Source organism: Leptonychotes weddellii, chromosome 1, assembly GCF_054177405.1.
Source record: "Leptonychotes weddellii isolate Sample4059 chromosome 1, ASM5417740v2, whole genome shotgun sequence".
In the NCBI taxonomy this organism is placed as follows: domain Eukaryota; kingdom Metazoa; phylum Chordata; class Mammalia; order Carnivora; family Phocidae; genus Leptonychotes; species Leptonychotes weddellii.
The window spans coordinates 14,140,105-14,159,818 of NC_138369.1; the positions used below are offsets into that span (position 1 = coordinate 14,140,105).

The 19,714-nt window shown below is 41.7% G+C and overlaps 1 protein-coding gene across 2 annotated transcripts in view; it reads left to right on the plus strand.

Annotated features, from left to right (window-relative positions):
- Positions 1-15,756, plus strand: part of CSPG5 (chondroitin sulfate proteoglycan 5) — a 31,001-nt gene extending 15,245 nt beyond the window's left edge. Inside the window, exons 5-6 of one of the 2 annotated variants that reach the window (XR_014144494.1) lie at positions 1,911-2,004; positions 15,635-15,756. Coding sequence is in view for 1 of the 2 variants with exons in the window: in XM_081816796.1 (XP_081672922.1) it covers positions 1,911-1,934 (24 nt within the window). In the remaining variant the exon portion in view is untranslated. Of the gene's footprint in view, positions 1-1,910; positions 2,020-15,634 lie in introns of those variants that run through there. The other variant, XM_081816796.1, reaches the window with a different exon arrangement.
- Positions 15,757-19,714: the final 3,958 nt, after the last annotated feature.

Genomic DNA, 19,714 nt, shown 5'->3' on the forward strand with positions numbered 1-19,714 from the left:
TCTAAATGCTGGGCTCACCTGTCTGAGTTCCTGTTCTCTCTGGGATGTCAGCCTGGTAATTCTGCGGTATTTTGTTAGCTCTCTGATGCTTTTCAGATGTTTGTACGTCTTTTGGTGTTCTTAGTGAAAGGGTTGGTCTAAATTTACCTAGTCTCCCATTTACTAACAACAGAAGTCCTCTGTTTTCATCTTGGGACTTTTGCCCAGATGGCTTTCAGCTGGTTCTATGAGCTCAGTCTGCTCTTTGCTATTGGATAGGGCTGCAAATTAGGATGTTGGGTTATGGCCTGTGTGTATTATGGTTTCCTAACCTGATGCTTATCCACTTTGGGGGGTTTGGCATGGTTTTACTTAGGATTTCCTGTACTCTCTGAATCAGGGGACAGACCTGTCTTTCATGGCTAGGCACCTCTGGCTCCTTTCACAAGGAGGCCCAATCAAGAGGGATTGTATGTGAAAGTACTTTGTAAGTTCTAAATCCCATCCAGACATAAGGGTTTGTTAGTATCGTGTTTTGTTTTTCCCACAAGAGTATTATGGGATGCAGGTCACTGCCCTTGGCTCTATCCCATGTTCACCGCACATGCAGGAGGGATAGGAAAACCCAGATCGGAAGGGGAGCAGGAGACAAAGCAGGCCTGATGATTAGAGTTACCAGATGTTGCCAAGAGTCTTTGACCCTCCGAAGAGGCCGCCGTGTTGGAGTCGCATGTATCAGTGTCTATCTGTGCTGGCCCTCTTGCCTGGCAGGTGTTCATGCCTCTCAGTGACTGTGCTCCATGAGCCTAGCCAGCATCCTCTCCAGGGACCTCAGCTCTGCCCCTCAGGGATTATCCAGTGCTTGAGATGTCCCTCTAAAGCACCCTGGCGCTGACAGGTGATGGTCCCCAGATCCCTCCTGTCTGCTTTTTCCACCCCACTCCATAGCCTGTTCTGTGTCCTCCTCTCTAAAGAAAGGACAAACCGAAAAATGTGGGAAACGTAGGCATCGTGGAAGAGAGTTCATCTGTCTGGGGGCCTTCCAGCACTGATGGATCCCTTCACTTAGGAGAAGTGTACATGGGGTGCTGAGCCATCTGTCTCCACAAGGCATTTCCTTGACACGTACGCCACACCCGTGTTCATGTCCCGGGGCTGCCACAACGAGTGAGCACAAGCTAAATGGCTAAAACAACAGGAATGTTCTGAAAGCCAGCGTTCTCAAATCAAGGTGTCAGTAGGACCGCGCTCCCTCTCACTGCTCCAGGGAAGAATCCTTCCTCACCTCTTCCCAGCTTCTGGGGGCTGCCAGTAATCCCCGGCACTCTTTGGCTTATACTTACATTACTACAGTTTCTGCCTCTGTCTTCACGTGGCCTTCTTCCCTTTGCATGTGTCTGTGTCTCCGTGTCCTTACCAGGCCTTCCTATAAGGACACCCGGTCATTGGGTTGAAGGCCCACCCTAATCCAGTAGGACCTCCTCTCAACTTGATGACAGCTGCAAAGACCCTATTTCCACATGAGACCATACTTACAGGCAGTGGGAGTTAGGACTTCAGTATGTCTTTCTGGTGAGACTCAGTGTAACCCCTAAAGGCACCTCACTATTTACAGGACATTTCATATCCGTGGTCTTCTCTCACCCTCACTGGAGCCTGGAGTTGGGGCCTTAAGACTGGAAAGCATCAGTGACAATATTAGAACCCAGACCCTAAAGTTCTATTTCAGTGTCCTTTCCTCTGTGTGACATCACACCACAGACACTGTCCCTTGTCCTTTCTCATATAATTTATAGAAAAGGAAGGTTAGCCTGGGCTCTGAGAAGCAGCACTAACACTGGACTCGGAGCTAGAAGGCCTCTCCGTTGAGGAGTCAGATGAGCTCTCTGAACCTCAGGCTCTTCATCTGCAAAATCCTTACCTCTTCACAGGACTACCTGGCACCAGGGATATAGCGAAGAACAAAATGGACCAAAAGCCCAGCCTGTTGGAGCTAACTTCCCAGTGTCATGATGTTCACACAAGGTATGTGAATGTATTCTGAGAAGTGGAAGGGGGCTGTACAAACCCACCCCCCAAACCCAAGGGAAAGGGGCATAAAGGCAACTTTATTGGTCAAGCAAGCAATGAGGTGTGTGAACACCTCCATCGCTGAGAACTGCAGCAGAGGCTCTTCCCTCAGCCCTGGGGCTCACTACAGGTATTTGAGAGGCTTTGGGGGAGTGCAGGTCTCTACTGAAGTGAATGTGAAAGTAATATTGTCTCCTGAGTGTGTAACCGTGAGACTACACAAAGTATATGGGAGCGAAGATAGGCCAGGTTACCCTGAGGGATCTGATGGCCAGCCAGCCTAAGCAGTACCCTGGCCCAGGGTTTATCCAAGCCAAAAAGAAGAATGTTTTAACCCCCCCATGTACACTGTGTGCCGTGCTGAGCTATGTATCTGGGAGCAGAGTTGCTAGGATGGAATTCAGCCTATCTTGACCTTTACAAGATCATGTCAGAAGTAGCTCCATCGATTAACAGCTCCCACCAACAGCGGATGAGAGCTGCCTTTGGTGCGCATCCTCATCAGCACTTGATATTCTCACATTTTTGGAGCACCCGGCTGGCTCAGTCAGTGGAGCACGCGACTCTTGATCTCAGGGTTGTGAGTTAGAGCCCCACGTTGGGTGTAGAGATGACTTAAAATAAAATCTAAAAAAAAAAAAAAAAAAAGAGAGATTCTCACATTTTCAGTTCTAGCCATTCTTTAGGCATGTAATGGTATGTAATTGTGATTTTTAATTTGCGTTCTCTAGTTATCAGTGGATTGCATCCCTCCCCATATGTTTATTAGTCATCTACATTCATGCTTTAGTGAAGCATCTGCTTAAGCCTTTACCCCATTTTTCTATTAGACTATCTTCTGTCACATTTATGAGCTGTTTTACTGGTAATATGTGTCACAAATATCTTTTCCCACTCTATGGCTTGCAATTTCATACTCCTAACGTTAAATTAACATTAAACTTAAGTTTTAAAGGGGCGCCTGGGTGGCTCAGTCGTTAAGCGTCTGCCTTCGGCTCGGGTCATGATCCCAGGGTCCTGGTATCGAGCCCCACATCGGGCTCCCTGCTCAGCGGGGAGCCTGCTTCTCCCTCTCCCACTCCCCCTGCTTGTGTTCCCTCTCTGGCTGTGTCTCTCTCTGTCAAATAAATAAAATCTTTAAAAAAAAAATTAAAAAAAAAACACAAGTTTTATGTAGTCAAACTTATCAATCTTCCTTTCCAGTTACAAAATCATTCCTAAAGAGTTGCTTCCACCTAGGGTACTCCAAGTCACATGAATACACTCCTTACATCTTAACAGCAAGAAAAAGTCAGATAACCTGCACAATCACAACTTCTTGGGCTCATCCAGGAGCTGAGGTCACAAGGCAACCAGGTAAATTGAATTCCAAAGGGTGACAGGGCCCTTCGAAGAGAGACAGCACAGATGAATTTTGTCCATGGCAGAGCCCAGGAGGAAGAGGCAGCACTATAAAAATGGGAAAGGAGACAGCCATATGTTAATGAATTCATAAAGGCAAAGTTTAGCTAGCCTGACAGTTCAGAATCTTTGAAAGCTCCAGACACAAGGGTTGTCTACGGCCATTCACACGCTCTTTTCCACAAGCCTCAACTGGGTGCTCACAGGAGAAACTGGGGGTGGGAAGCATGAGACCCGAGAGCACCCCAGTGAACAAAATAACACCCACTTCCCAGACTCCTCTATCACTCAAAGCAAAAGCCTTAAACTTCTGGAAACCTTGCTGTTCCCACAACCAGGAAAAATGAACTGCCTCTGAGAGAGCTAAAAGCAAAGCCACCTGCCTGGGCAGGTGGGGCAGGAAGCCCTTCTCCCCTCTATAAGCCTCATTTCCAATACCTGTTGAGGGAAGAACAGGAATCCTTCTGCAAATGTATGAGGGAAGGATAACAGCAAGCACAATGCCCCTGGAGGGTGGGCAGACCCTGCACTCTGCTGCCACTGTGGGGCGTGGGATCTAAAAACTGGCTCCCACCCCAGCCTACCGTCAGATACAAATCAGAGTTTGGCGCGCAAGGAAGGGAAGGGCAAGAAAGGGAAGGAAGCCCCACCCAGAGACTCAGGGGTGCAAGGTCTTATCTAAGAGTGAAGCTGAACTGGGAAAAATGAGAAAAACTGCCCCCATCACATGTCTCACTCTGATTAACAAGCAACAGCAATTTGCTGCTGACGAAATGGGAAAGCATGAAGAGACCCTCCTTCTCTGAGGTTCAGGCACACAGGGCCTGCTGAAAGTGGAATGCAGAAACACTGAGCAAAACATTCTAGCATCCCAGGCCTCCCATGAATCAAAAGGTAGCAGCAGCTTGCCATTGGGGAAGTTATAGCAACAGCAAAACTCAAACTCAGCTCTACTACTGACTTGACTGCCTCAATCCCTCTACTGAGAACCCAACAGAAAAAGAGACATGCCCATCTCTGGGCATCAATACTATTTACCTAAATCTCTACCATTCTTTTTTTTTTTTTTTTTTTAGATTTTTTAATTTATGCATTTGAGACAGAGAGATACAGAGAGAGAGAGAGAGAGAGTGCACATGAGCAGGGGGAGGTGCAGAGAGAGAGGGAGAAGCAGATTCTCCACTGAGCAGGGATCCCGATGTGGGACTCAATTCCAGGACCCTGGGATCATGATCTGAGCCGAAGGCAGACACTTAACCATCTGAGCCACCCAGCTGCCCAAATCTCTACCATTCTTTTACACACAATATCTGGCATTTATTTCACACCCAGAAACAAAACAAAAAAAAAAAAAACCACTATCAAATGATAAAGGGGTCAAAACAACCAGACCCAGAGATGACCCAGTTAATGGAATTACGGGAGACTAATCTGTTAAAGGATCTGGTGGAAAAGATGAACAGTATGCATAAACAGATGGAGAATTTGAGCAGAAACATGAATACTACAAAAAAAGGAGTCATAAAAATGCTAGAAATAAACAGCAAAAAGATCACCACAAATCAGATATGAAGAGTCCCTTCAAGTATATTAATAACATAGAAAATAAACTTCAGAACAAGGAATTTTACAGGGATAAAGAGGAGCATTACATAATGACAAAGATAGTTTATCAAGAATACATGACAGTTCTAATTGTATAAACCTAATGATGACTTCAAAATATATAAAACAAAACCTGATTGAAATCAAAGAAGAAATAGCTAAACTCCACTTATAGTTGGAGTTTTCAGCACTCCTCCCTCAGTATATGGAAACTAAAATCATTGAAGATATGAAAGATTTGAATAACACTCTCTACCAACTTGATCTACTTGACCTGTCTATAATGCTCCTCCCTACAACAGCAGAATATACAATATTTTCAAGTGTGCATAGAACCTTAGTCAAGATAGATGATATTCTGGGCGATAGGGGCACCTGGCTGGCTCAGTTCGTAGAGCATACAACTCGATCTCTGGGTTGTAAGTTCAAGACCCATGTTGGGTGTAGAGATTACTTAAAAAAAAAAAAAGCTTAGGGGCGCCTGGCTGGCTCAATCGTTAAGCATCTGCCTTTGGCTCAGGTCATGATCCCAGGGGCCTGGGATAGAGCCCCGAATCGGGCTCCCTGCTCGGCGGGAAGCCTGCTTCTCCCTCTCCCACTCCCCCTGCTTGTGTTCCCTCTCTCGCTGTGTCTCTCCCTGTCAAATAAATAAAATAAAAAATTTAAAAATTGTTAAAAAAAAAAGCTTAAGAAAAAAGCTTTTAGGGGCACCTGGGTGGCTCAGTCATTAAGCGTCTGCCTTCAGCTCAGGTCATGGTCCCAGGGTCCTGGGATCGAGCCCCGCATCGGGCTCTCTGCTCCGCGGGAGGCCTGCTTCTCCCTCTCCCACTACCCCCTGCTTGTGTTCCCTCTCTCACTGTGTCTCTCTCTGTCAAATAAATAAAATCTTAAAAAAAAAAAAAAGAAGCTTTTAAGATGATATTCCAGACCATAAAATAAATCTCAAAATGTAAATATATTGAAATCATACAAAGCGTGTCCTGACTAAAATGGAATTAAACTAGTAATCAATAAGGTACCTGGAAACCCCCACCTCCAAGCATTTGAAAATTAAACCACACATTTTGACCCACTGTTCAAAAACTAAATCATAAGAGAAATAAAATAATTGAATGAAAATGAAAACACAGCAGATCAAAATTTGGGGAACACAGCTAAAGCAGTACTTAGAGGGAGATTTATAACATTAAATGCTCTTATTAAAAAAGATTTCAGGGGCACCTGGCTGGCTCATTTGGTGAAGATGACTCTTGATCTGGGGGTTGTGAGTTCAAGTTCCATGTTGGGTATAGAGATTACTTAAAAATAACTCTTAAAAAAATATTTGAAATCAATGATTTAAGCTTCCATATTAATAAACTAGAAAAAAAAAAAGAACCCAAAGCAAGCAGAATGAAGAAAATGATAAAGATCAGTACTGAGATCAATGATATAGAAAACCAAAAGAACAATAGAGAACATAAATGAACCAAAACTGGTTCTTTGAAAAGATTAATAAAATTTCAACTTCTAGCCAGACCGATCCAGAAAAACAAACAAAAAAAGAGGATACAAATTACATAATGATCAAGAATGAGAAAATGGGTCTCACAGCAGTACAAATCCTATAGACATTGAAACAATAATGAAGAATTTTCTGAAACATTTTATGCCAATAATTTTGTTAATCTCAATGAAAGGGACAAATTCCTTCAAAGACAACGAGTACTAAAGCTCAATCAGGAAAAAATAGATAACTGTAAGAGCCCTATACTTATTAAAGTAGTAGAATTTGTAGTTAAAGTGTATTGACAAAATTTTTTATTTTGATAAAAATTGAGAATTTCTGCTCTTTGAACAGCACTGCTAAGAAAAGGAAAAGATACGGGCACCTGGGTGGCTCAGTTGGTTGGGTGACTGCCTTCGGCTCAGGTCATGATCCTGGAGTCCCAGGATCGAGTCCTGCATCAGGCTCCTTGCTCAGCGGGGAGTCTGCTTCTCCCTCTGACCCTCCCTATGCTCTCTCATGCTCTCTCTATCTCATTCTCTCTCAAATAAATAAATAAAATCTTTAAAAAAAAAAAAAAGGAAAAGATAAGCCAGAGAAAAGAGAAAAATATTTGCAAAACACACATTGATAAAGGACTTGTATTCAGAATAAATAAAGAACTCTTACAATTCAATATAAGAAGACAACCCAGTATATTTTTAAAATATTTTATTTATTTATTTATTTGAGAGAGGGAGAAAGACTGAGAGAGAGCACAAGTAGGAGGATGGGCAAAGGGAGAGGGAGAAGCAGCCTCCCCACTGAGCTGGGAGCCTGACAATGCAGGACTCCATCCCAGGACCGTGGGATCATGACCTGAGCTGAAGGCAGACGCTTAACCGACTGAGCCACCCAGTTGCCCCGACAAACCAATATTTTAAATGAGCAAAATATTTGAACAGACATATCAATATAAAAGATATTTTGGGGGGATGCCTGGGTGGCTTAGTCGGCTAGGTGTCTGCCTTTGGTTTGGGTCATGATCCCGGGGTCCTGGGATTGGGCCCCACATTGGACTTCCTGCTCAGCGGGGAGCCTGCTTCTCCCTCTGCCTGCTGCTCCCCCTGTTTTGTTCTCTCTCTCTGACAAATAAATAAATAAATAATCTTAAAAAAAAAGATATTTTGGGGGTACCTGGCTGGCTCAATGCAAAGAGCATGCAACTCTTGATCTTGGGGTCATGAGTTCAAGCCCCACATTGGGTGTAGAAATTACTTTTTTTTTTTTGTCAGAGAGCTCAAATAGGGAGAGTGGCAGGCAGAAGGAGAAGCAGACTCCCTGCTGAGCAAGGAGCCCGGTGGGGGACTCGATCCCAGGACCCTGAGATCCGGGATCTGAGCGGAAGGCAGATGCTTAACCAACTGAGCCACCCAGGTGTCCCTAGAAATTACTTTTTTTAAAAAAAAAAAAAGATACTTTGGTAGCAAGTAAGCACACGAAAAGATATTCAACATCATTAGTCTTTAGGGAAATGCAAATTAGAACTACAGTAAGATGCCATTAGATAGCTGTAGAATTGCTAACATGAAAAGGCTCGGGCGCCTGGGTGGCTCAGTCTGTTAAGCGCTGCCTTCAGCTTAGGTCATGATCCCAGGGTCCTGGTTCGAGCCCTTGCGTCCGACTCTCTGCTCAGCAGGGAGCCTGCTTTTTCCTCTCCCTCTGCTGCTCCCCCTACCTACTTGTGCTCTCTTGTGCACGCTCTCTCTCACTCTCTCTCAAATAAATCAATAAAATCTTTAAAAAATATAAAATTAACTTAAATTAAAAAGACTGACAATACCAAGTGCTGGTGAGGATGTAGAACCACTGGAACACTCAAACATTGCTTCTGGGAAAAAAAGCACTCTGGAAAACAGGTTGGCAGTTTCTTATAAAGGTAAACATACATACAGCCCATGAATTGCATTCCTAGATGCTCAACAGAAATAAAATATATGTCCATACAGAGACCTGTATATGTATGTACATAGCAGCTTTATTCAGAATCACCAAAACCAGAAAACAGCCCAAATGTACATCAGCTGTGAACAGATAAACTGTCATACAGTGGGATACTCTTTAGCAACAGAAAGGAATGAACTACTCCTACATCAGCATGGATGGATCTCAAAAACAATAGGCCAAGTTAAAGAAGCCAGAATCAAAAGGCTACATCCTGGGGCACCTGGCTGGCTCAATCAGTAGAGCATGTAACTCTCGGTCTCGGGATTGTGAGTTCGAGCCTACATTGGGGGTAGAGTTCACTTAAAAAGAAAAAGGCTACATACTATCCGATCTGTTTATTTTACATTCTGGAAAAGGCAACACTGTAGGGACAAAATAGATCAGTGGCTGCCAAGGTCTGAGGATAGAGGGAGAGAATTGAGTGCACAGGGATAAGGAAACTCACACCGATGGAAATGTCCTATAACTTGCTTGAGCTGGTGGTGACATGAATTGCACAGCATCAAAGCCCATCTAACTGTCTATTTTAAAAAAGTGAATTATATACCGTGTGTCGGGAGTGCCCAAGATCACACCCAGGGATAAGGATTCACTAGCAGGATTTGTAAGACTCAGCATGTAGTCCTACTCACAACTAAGATTTATTACAGTGAAATCACACAAAGCAAAATCAGCAAAGAGGAAAGGCATGGGGAGGGAAGTCCAGAAAGAACAAGGAGCAAGCTTCCAAGAATCCTTTCCCAGTGGAGTCAACACAGGACATACTTAATTGCTCTAGCAATGAATTGTGACAACAGATTTGAAATGTCGTCTATCAGGGATGCTCAAAGAGACTCAGTGCCTGGACACGTTACTGAGAGCTGGTTATGGAGGCACCTGCTGCTTAGCGCATACCGTTTCCAGTCTCCCAGAAGGCAAGCAGGTGTTCAGCGTAAACCACGTTGTTTGCAGAAACCCTGTAGGCACAGTGAGCCACTCACCAGAGGGAGTGGTAAGAACCCTTCTGAAATCTGGAGTTCCCAGACGCCAGCCATGGGCCAACCTTGTAAGCAGTCCTTTCTCGGGTCGGCTATATTAACTCTTTGCTACACATATCTCAACAAACCTAACCCAAAAAAGAAAGAAAAAAAATTTGTTCTCTAACTTGAGATGATGAAAGCACTTTCCTGGGGCGCCAGGCTGGCTCAGTAGGTGGAGCGTGCAACTCTTGATCTCAGGGGTGGTGAGTTCGAACCCCCTGTTGAGTGTAGAGATTACTTAAAAATAAATCTTAAGAAAACTTTTTAAAATTATAGGGCGCCTGGGTGGCTCAGTTGGTTAAGCGACTGCCTTCGGCTCAGGTCATGATCCTGGAGTCCCGGGATCGAGTTCCGCATCGGGCTCCCTGCTCAGCAGGGAGTCTGCTTCTCCCTCTGATTCTTCCCTCTCGTGCTCTCTGTCTCTCATTCTCTCTCTCTCAAATAAATAAATAAAATCTTTAAAAAAAATAAAAATAAAAAAATTAAAAAAAATTATAGAATAATTCCGGAGCTCCTGGGTGGCTCAGTCGGTTAAGCCGCTGCCTTTGGCTCAGGTCATGATCCCGGGGTCCTGGGATCGAGCCCCGCATTGGGCTCCCTGCTCTGCGGGAAGCCTGCTTCTCCTCTCCCTCTGCCTGCCTCTCTGCCTACTTGTTCTCTCTCTCTATCTCTCTGTCAAATAAATAAATAAAATCTTTAAAAAAAATTATAGAATAATTCCATATTTTTAAATAAAAACTATGTTTTGCCTTTCACATCCAGGTCTGTAATCGGTGTGCTAGAGCTGACCTATACTGGCTCAGGAGAAAGTGGTTCAATTTTCATGTATTTTGTGAGCCAATTGTTAAATATAGTGATTATTAAAAATTAACCTGTATAAACTTACAGTTAAATAGATTATGTTAAAAACAAAAGTAATAGAAAAAACCCCAAAGGTAATACTCAAAATTCATCACTTCCTACTCATTTTACTATTATCTCTGCTCTTGAGGTTATTTATGTCAAATTGAATCTGTATGTTGGAAATACCATCTATGTACTGCTACTGCACATTTTTTTTCTCCTCCTCTGCATTCAGTGACCTTACTTTGGTTCCTTAGAGTCAGCCGGGGTAGGAGTATTTACACCACGGAAGTCACTAAACATTGAAAGTCAGGGATCATTCTCCTTGGGGAGCAGCTAGTTGTTAAATATTCATCAGCACATTGCTGTCTGTAATCCACCTGGGATTGATTTTTGTAAATGACATTAGGTAGGGGTCCAATTTCATTTTTTTTTCTCAAATGGATATCCAGTCGGCCAGCATCATTTACTGAAAAGGCTACCATTCCTCATTTTCCTATTGCTCTCTCATGTTTGCATTATTCTAACATACGTATATGAGTGCGTCTGTCTCTGAGATCTTTGCTGTTCCTTTGTCTATTTGTCTACCTCTGTGCCACTATCACACTGCTTTCCTGGCTTCACAGCAAACTGTGATATCCAGTCTACCAAGCCCTCTCACTTTGTTTCTCAGAAACGTCTCAGTAGTTTTGAGTTCTTTCCATTTCTAAATATACTTCAGTACCAGCTTGTCCGGTTCCACCAAAACAAAAACAAAAATCCTTGAGATTTTGATTGGAACTGGGTAGAATCTGTAGGTCAATCTGGAGAGAATTGATCTTTACAATATTCAGTTGTCCAATCAATGAACATGGTCTATCTCTCCATTTACTTGCATCTTCTAGAATTTCTCTAAATATTATTCTATGGTTTTCTTTTTTTTTTTTTAAGATTTTATTTATTTATTTGAGAGAGAGAATGAGAGAGAGAGAACACCTGAGAGGGGATAGGGTCAGAGGACGAAGCAGACTCCCTGCCGAGCAGGAAGCCCGATGTGGGACTCGATCCAGGGACTCCAGGATCATGACCTGAGCCGAAGGCAGTCGCTTAACCAACTGAGCCACCCAGGCGCCCCTTATTCTATGGTTTTCTGCTTTACATTTCATGCAGAAATGTAACAAATTTCCAGTCTACCAAGACCTCTCACTTTGTTTCTCAGAAGTGTCTCAGTAGTTTTGAGTTCTTTCCATTTCTAAATATACTTTAGTACCAGCTTGTCCGGTTCCACCAAAACAAAAACAAAAACAAAAATCCTTGAGATTTTGATATCCAGTCTACCAAGCCCTCTCACTTTGTTTCTCAGAAGTGTCTCAGTAGTTTTGAGTTCTTTCCATTTCTAAATATACTTTAGTACCAGTTTGTCTGGTTCCACCAAAACAAAAACATAAACAAAAATCCTTGAGATTTTGATTGGAACTGGGTAGAATCTGTAGGTCAATCTGGAGAGAATTGATCTTTACAATATTCAGTTGTCCAATCAATGAACATGGTCTATCTCTCCATTTACTTGCATCTTCTAGAATTTTTCTAAATATTATTCTATGGTTTTCTGCATGAAATGTATTTGTTAGGGGCGCCTGGGTGGCTCAGTCGCTTAAGCGGCTGCCTTCGGCTCAGGTCATGATCCCAGGGTCCTGGGATCGAGCCCCGCATCGGGCTCCCTGCTCGGCGGGAGGCCTGCTTCTCCCTCTCCCCCTGCTCGTGTGTTCTCTCTCTCTCACTCACTCATTCTTTCTCTCAAATAAATAAAATCTTAAAAAAAATTTTAAAAAAAGGAAATATATTTGTTAGATTTCTTAACAGGTACTTAATTTTTTTTTACAGTATTATAAGTGATAGCTTCAAAAAATTTAAAAAGGAGATCTTCAGAGTTTTTAATTTTCTATTTTCTATTGTATTTTATACAGAAATAATTATTTTTAACATTGATTTGATATTCAGCAACCTTGATAAGCATGCTTATAATAATTTACATACAGACTCTTTCGGATTTTCTATGTATACAATTATATAATCTGCAAATAATGATAGATTTGTTCCTTCTTTTATAATCCTTACGCATTTTAATTCTCTTTCTTGGTTTATTGCATTATCCAGGACCTTTCAGTGTATTGTGAATAGATATGGTGGAAGTAGACATCCTTTTGTCATTGCCAGTCTCAGAGAAAGTCTTCAACCTTTCATCATTAAATATAATGTTTTCTGGGGGCACCTGGGTGGCTCAGTTGGTTAAGCATCTGATTGCAGCTCAGGTCATGATCTCAGGCTCTTGGGATCAAGCCCTGAGTCAGGCTTCCCACTCAGCGAGGAGTCTGCCTGTTCTTCTCCCTCTGCCCATCACCCTGCTCATGCTCTCCTTGTCTTTGTCTCTCTTTCTCTCAAATAAATAAATAAAATCTTTAAAAAGATAGTATTTTCCATAGGCTTTTTGCAGACATCATTTATCAAATTAAAGAAGTCTCCTTCTATTCATATTTTGCTAGGAGTTTTTACTTTGAATGGATGTTAAATTTTATCAAAAGCTTTTTGGCATCTATTGAGATAATCACGTAATTTTTGTCTTTTATCCTCTTAATACATAAAATTACACTGACTTTTCAAAGATCAAACCAATTTTGCAATTTTGGAGTGACTGTAACTTGGTTGGATGCATTAACCTTTCGATTTGTTGCTAGGCTGTATTTTCTAACATATATTTTTAGAAATTTCACATATAGATTCCTGAGTTAGATTGCCTTGTAACTTTCCTTTCCTGTACTATATTTGTTAGGTGTTCAGTATCAGGGTTATTTCAGCCTTATAACATGTATTGGGTAGTCTTTTAGTTCCCAGACCCAATTCTAATGCAGGGGTGGGACAATACCAAGCATTCTCAAACACCGGTGGGGTGTCCCAGAATTCAGCTCAATTCTGACAGTATCTACCGGAGATAGCATCAGATCCCACAGGGTTAGGTTTCAGTCCTACGAGGCTGCCCCCCACCCTCCACTTCAGATGCCAGTCACAAACCACAGGCTGTCACCTGTGCTTTGGATGACTGGCTACAGATTGGAGGTTCCAATGGCCTTGTCCTTAGGTTTGACTGGTTTGCTAGAGGTGTCACAGAACTCAGGCAAACACTTAAGTTTACCAGTTTATTAAAGGATATGATGAAGAATATGAATCACTAGCCAGATGAAGAGATACATTGGGCAAAGTCCCACACAAAAGAGCTTCTGTCCTCAGTGGAGCTTGGGGCCCAGCTTGGTGGCATGTGGAAGTGTTCTTCTTCCCCAAACATGGAAGCTCTCCAAAAAAGTACCAAAAAGCTGTTCTCTTTTTTATGGAGACTTTATTACATAGTCCTGATGGACTAAGTCATTGACCATTAGCTGATTCAATCTCCAGCTCCTCTACCCTCCTGTTGCTATAAACAACCTTGTGTAGGGTTTTGTGTGGACATAAGTTTTCAACTCCTTTGAGTAAGTCTCCAGGAGTGCTATTGCTGGATCATATGTGAGAATGTTTAGTTTTGTAAGAAACTGACAAGCTGTCTTCAAAGTCGCTATACCATTTTGCATTCCCACCAGCAAAGTATGAAAGTTCCGGTTGCTCCACGTCCTTGTCAATACTTGGCATTGTCAGTGCTTTGGATTTTGGCCATTCTAATAGATGTGTACTGGTATCTTGTTGTTTTAATTCACATCTCCCTGATGGTACATGATATGGACCATCTTTTCATATGTTTATTTGCCATCTGTACAACTTTGGTGAGGTGTCTGTTAAGGTTTTTGGCCCATTATTTATTTATTTTTAAAAAAGATTATATTTATTTGACAGAGAGAGACGCAGCAAGAGAGGGAACACAAGTAGGGGGAGTGGGAGAGGGCGAAGCAGGCCTCCTGCCGAGCAGGGAGCCCGATGCGGGGCTCGATCCCAGGACCCTGGGATCATGACCTGAGCCGAAGGCAGACACTTAATGACTGAGCCACCCAGGCGCCCCTTGGCCCATTTTTTTAATCAAGTTTTTAAAAATTATTGTTGAGGTTTTTTTTTTTAATTCCCCCTAGCCTCCAACCCTAATTATTGTTGAGTTTTAAGAGTTCTTCTTATATTTTGGGTAACAGTCCTTTATCATTTGTGTCTTTTGCAAATTATTTCTCCCAGTCTGTGGCTGGTCTTCTGATTCTCCTGTTGCAGAGCAGAAGTTTTTCATTTTAGTGAAACCCAGCTTATCAGTTATTCTTTCAGAGATCAGGTCTTTAGTATTGTATCTAAAAAGGCTTCACCATACCCAAAGTCATCTAGGTTTTCACTTATGTTATCTTCTAGGAGATTATTTTTTTAAAGATTTTATTTTTAAGTAATCTCTATGCCCAACACGGGGCTCGAAATCATGACCCCGAGATCAAGAGTCACACGTTCTTCCAACTGAGCCAGCCAGGCACCCCATCTTCTAGAAGTTTTATAGTTTTGTTTTACATTTCAGTTGATTAATTTTTATGAATCATATAAGCTCTGTGTCTAGGTTCTTCTTTTTTGCTGCATGTGGATGTCCAGTTGTTCAGTACCATTTGTTAAAGAGATTAACTTTGCTCTCTTGTATTACCTTTGCTCCTTTGTCAGAGATACTATATTTATGTGGGTCTATTTCTGGGTTCTCTATTCTGTTCCATTGATCTATCTGTTATTTTGCCAATATCTTACTGTCTTGATTACTGTCGCTTTATAGTAATTCTTGAAGTTGAATAGCATCTGTTCTTTAACTTTGCACTTCTCTAGCAATATAGTGTTGATTATTCTAGGACTTTTGTCTCTCCATATGAACTTTGGAATCAGTTTATTAACATCCATAAAATAACCTGGTGGGATTATGTGGAATCTATAAATCAAGTCGGGAAAAAACTGACATCTTGACAGTATTGAGCCTTCCTATCATGAGCATGAACTATCTCTGCATTTATTCAGTTTTTTAAAATTTTATTCATCAAAGTTTTGAAGTTTTTCTCGTATAGGTACCATATGTATTTTGTTAGATTTATACCTAATTTTATACCTATTTCATTTTTGGGGGTGCTAATATAAATACTATTATGTTTTTAATTTCAAATTCCACTTGTTCATTGTTAGTATATAGGAAAGCAGTTGACCTTTGTACATTAACCTTTTGTCCTGCAACTTTGCTATAGTTTATTGGTCTCAAAAGTTTTTTTATTGATTCTTTCAGATTTTCTACAAAGACGATTACATCATCTGCAAACAAAAACAGTTGTATATCTTCCTTCCCAATCAGTATATCTTTTTTTTTTTAAGATTTTATCCATTTTTTGACAGAGAGAGAGACAGTGAGAGAGGGAACACAAGCGGGGGGAGTGGGAAAGGGAGAAACAGGCTTCCTGCCGAGCAGGGAGCTTGATGCAGGCCCAATCCCAGGACTCCGGGATCACAACCTGAGCTGAAGGTAGATGCTCAATGACTGAGCCACTCAGGTGCCCCTCAGTATATCTTTTTAAAAAAATATATTTGGGCGCCTGGGTGGCTCAGTTGGTTAAGCGACTGCCTTCGGCTCAGGTCTGATCCTGGAGTCCCGGGATCGAGTCCCGCGTCGGGCTCCCTGCTCGGCGGGGAGTCTGCCTCTCTCTCTGACCCTCCCCCCTCTCATGCTCTCTATCTCATTCTCTCTCTCAAATAAATAAATAAAATCTTAAAAAAAAATTTTATTTATTTATTTGAAAGAGAGAGAGTGAGTAGGGGGAGGGGCAGAGAGAGAATCCTCAAGCAAACTCCCCTCTGAGCACAGAGCCCTACATGGAGCTCAATCCCAGGACCCTGAGATCACGACCTGAGCCAAAACCAAGCTGTTTAACTGAGCCACCCAGGCGCCCGATTCAGTATACCTTTTATTTCCTTTTCTTGCCTTATTGCATTAGCAAGGACTTCCAGGATGGTGTTGACAAGGAGTGGTGAGAGGGAACAACCTTGCCTTGTTTCTGATCGTGGTGGCAAAGCTTCAAGTGTCTCAGGATTAAGTAAGATCTTAGCTGTAGGGTTTGTGTCGATAATCTTTATCAAGTCCAGAAAGTTCTCCTCTGTAGTTTACTGAGAGTTTTTATCAAGAAGAGTTTTTGGAGGGCGCCTGGGTGGCTCAGTTGGTTAAGCGACTGCCTTTGGCTCAGGTCATGATCCTGGAGTCCCAGGATCGAGTCCCGCATCGGGCTTCCTGCTCGGCGGGGAGTCTGCTTCTCCCTCTGACCCTCCTCCCTCTCGTGCTCTCTCTATCTCATTCTCTCTCGCAAATAAATAAATAAAATCTTTAAAAAAAAAAAAAAGAAGAATTTTGGGAAAATAAGTCAGGCAGAGAAAGACAAATACCATATGATTTCACTCATATGTGGAATTTAAGAAATGAAACTAATGAACATAGGGCAAAAATTAAAGAGAGAGAGAGAGAGAGGCAAACCATAAAACATACTTTCAACTATAGAGAACAAACTGAGGATTGCTAGAGGGGAAGTGGGCTGGAAGATGGGTTAAATGTGCGATGGGTATTAAGGAGAATGCTTGTGATGAGCACTGGGTGTTGTATGTAAGTGATGAATCACTAAATTCTACTACTGAAACTAATATTACACTGTATGTTAACTTACTGGAATTTAAATAAAAACCCAAAACAAATTTGAAAAAAGTTAATACCAAGAGGCGAACTAGGTATTACAAATATTGGTACAGAGAATTTTAATTACCTTTTATTAAGTTATAAAATGTTCACCTATATTCTAAAACTTTAATAAAATAAAAATTGTTGAAAAAAAGAATAGTTATTGGGTTTTGTCAATGCTTTTTCTGTAACTATTGATATCATCATATGATTCTCCTTTTTTAGTCTGTTGATGTGATGGATTACATTAATTGATTTTCAAATGTTGAATCAGCCTTGCATACCTGGGATGAATCCCACTTGGTCATGGTATATATAATTCTCTTTATACATTATTGGATTTAATTTGCTAATTTTTGTTGAGGACTTTTGCATCTATGTTCATGAGAGATCTTTGTAGTTTTCTTTCCTTGTAATATCTGTGTCTGGGTTTGGTATCGGGACAATGCTGGCCTCATAGAATGAGCTTGGAGGGCGCCTGGGTGGCTCAGTTGGTTAAGCGACTGCCTTCGGCTCAGGTCATGATCCTGGAGTCCCGGAATGGAGTCCCACATCTGGCTCCCTGCTCAGCAGGGGGTCTGCTTCTCCCTCTGCCCTCTTCCCTCTCGTGCTCTCTGTCTCTCATTCTCTCTCTCTCAAATAAATAAATAAAATCTTTAAAAAAAAAAAAAAGGAATGAGCTTGGAAGTATTCTCTCTGTTTCTATCCTCTGAAAGAAATTGTAGAGAATTCTTATCATTTCTTCCTTAAATGTTTGGTGGTATTCACCAGTGACCACATGTGGGCCTGGTGTTTTCTGTTTTGGAAAGTTATTAATTATTGACTCCATTTCTTTAATAGATACTGGCAGATTCAGGTCATCCGTTTCTTCTTGTGTGAGTTTTGGCAGATTGTGTCTTTCAAGGAATTGGTCCATTTCAACTAGATTATCAGATTTGTGAGCATAGAGTTGTTCATAGTATTCCTTTATTATCCTTTTAATTTCCAGTGGGATCTGCAGTGATGTCCTCTCTTTCACTTCTGATACCAATAATTTGTGTCCTTTTTTTCTTAGTTAGCCTCGCTAGAGGCTTATTGATTTTATTGATATTCTATTTATTTATTTATTTGAGACAGAGAGAATGAGAGACAGAGAGCATGAGAGGGAGGAGGGTCAGAGGGAGAAGCAGACTCCCTGCCAAGCAGGGAGCCCGATGCGGGACCCGATCCCGGGACTCCAGGATCATGACCTGAGCCGAAGGCAGTCGCTTAACCAACTGAGCCACCCAGGCGCCCGATTTTATTGATATTCTAAAAAATCCAACTTTTGGTTTACCTGATTTTTTCTGTTGTTTTCCTTTTCATTGATTTCTGCTCTAATTCATCTTTTCTTCTGCTTACTTAGAATTTAATTTGCTCTTCTTTTTCTAATTTCCTAAGGTGGGAACTTAGAAGATTGATTTTAGGTGATTCTTCTCTTCTAATAAATGCATTCAATGGTATAAATTTCCCTCTAAGCACTACTTTCACTGCATCCCCTAAATTTTAGTAAGTTATGCTTTAATTTTCATTTAGTTTAAAATATTTTTACATTTCTGTTGAGATTTCTTCTTTCACTCATGTGTTATTTAGAAGTGTATTGTTTAATCTCCATGTATTTTGGGATTTTCCAGTTATCTTTCTGTTATTCATTTCTAATTTAATTTCATTATAGTATGAGAACAGACATTGTGTACTTTCTATTCTTTTAAATTTGTTGAGGTATGTTTTCTGGCCCAGAATGTGGTCTATCTTGGTGAATGTTTAATGTGAACTTGAGAAAAATCTGTATTCTGCTGTTCTTAGTTTTTGCCTTATATAGTTTGATGCTGTGTTGTTAGGTGCATACATAAGAATGTTTATGTTGGGGTGCCTGGGTGGCTCGGTTGGTTAAGCATCTGCCTTTGATTCAGGTCCTGATCCCAGGGTCCTGGGATCAAACCCCGTGTCAGGCTCCCTGCTCAGCGGGGAGCCTGCTTCTCCCTCTCCCTCTGCCCCTGCCCCCCTGCTCATGCTGGCTCTCTCCCTCTCTCAAATAAATAAAATCCTTTTTTAAAAAAATAATTTTTATGTCTTCTTAGAATTGATCTCTTTGTCATTATGTAATGACCCACTTTGTGCATAAAAAGTTTCCTTACTTTGAAATCTGCTCATTCTGAAATTAATATAGCTACACTTGCTGTATTTTGGTTACTGTTAGCATGGTATATTTTTCTCCATCCATTTACTTTTAATCTATATGTGTCTTTTTTTTTTAATTTTTTTTTTATTTTTATTTATTTGAGACAGAGAGAATGAGAGACAGAGAGCATGAGAGGGAGGAGGGTCAGAGGGAGAAGCAGACTCCCTGCCGAGCAAGGAGCCTGATGTGGGACTCGATCCCGGGACTCCAGGATCATGACCTGAGCCGAAGGCAGTCGCTTAACCAACTGAGCCACCCAGGCGCCCCTAATCTATATGTGTCTTAATATTTAATGTAGATTTCTTGGGGCGCCTGGGTGGCTCAGTCAGTTAAGCGTCTGCCTTCGGCTGGGGTCATGATCCCGGGGTCCTGGGGTCGAGTCCCGTGTCGGGCTCCCTGCTAGGCGGGGAGCCTGCTTCTCCCTCTTCCTCTGCCTCTCTCTCTCTGAC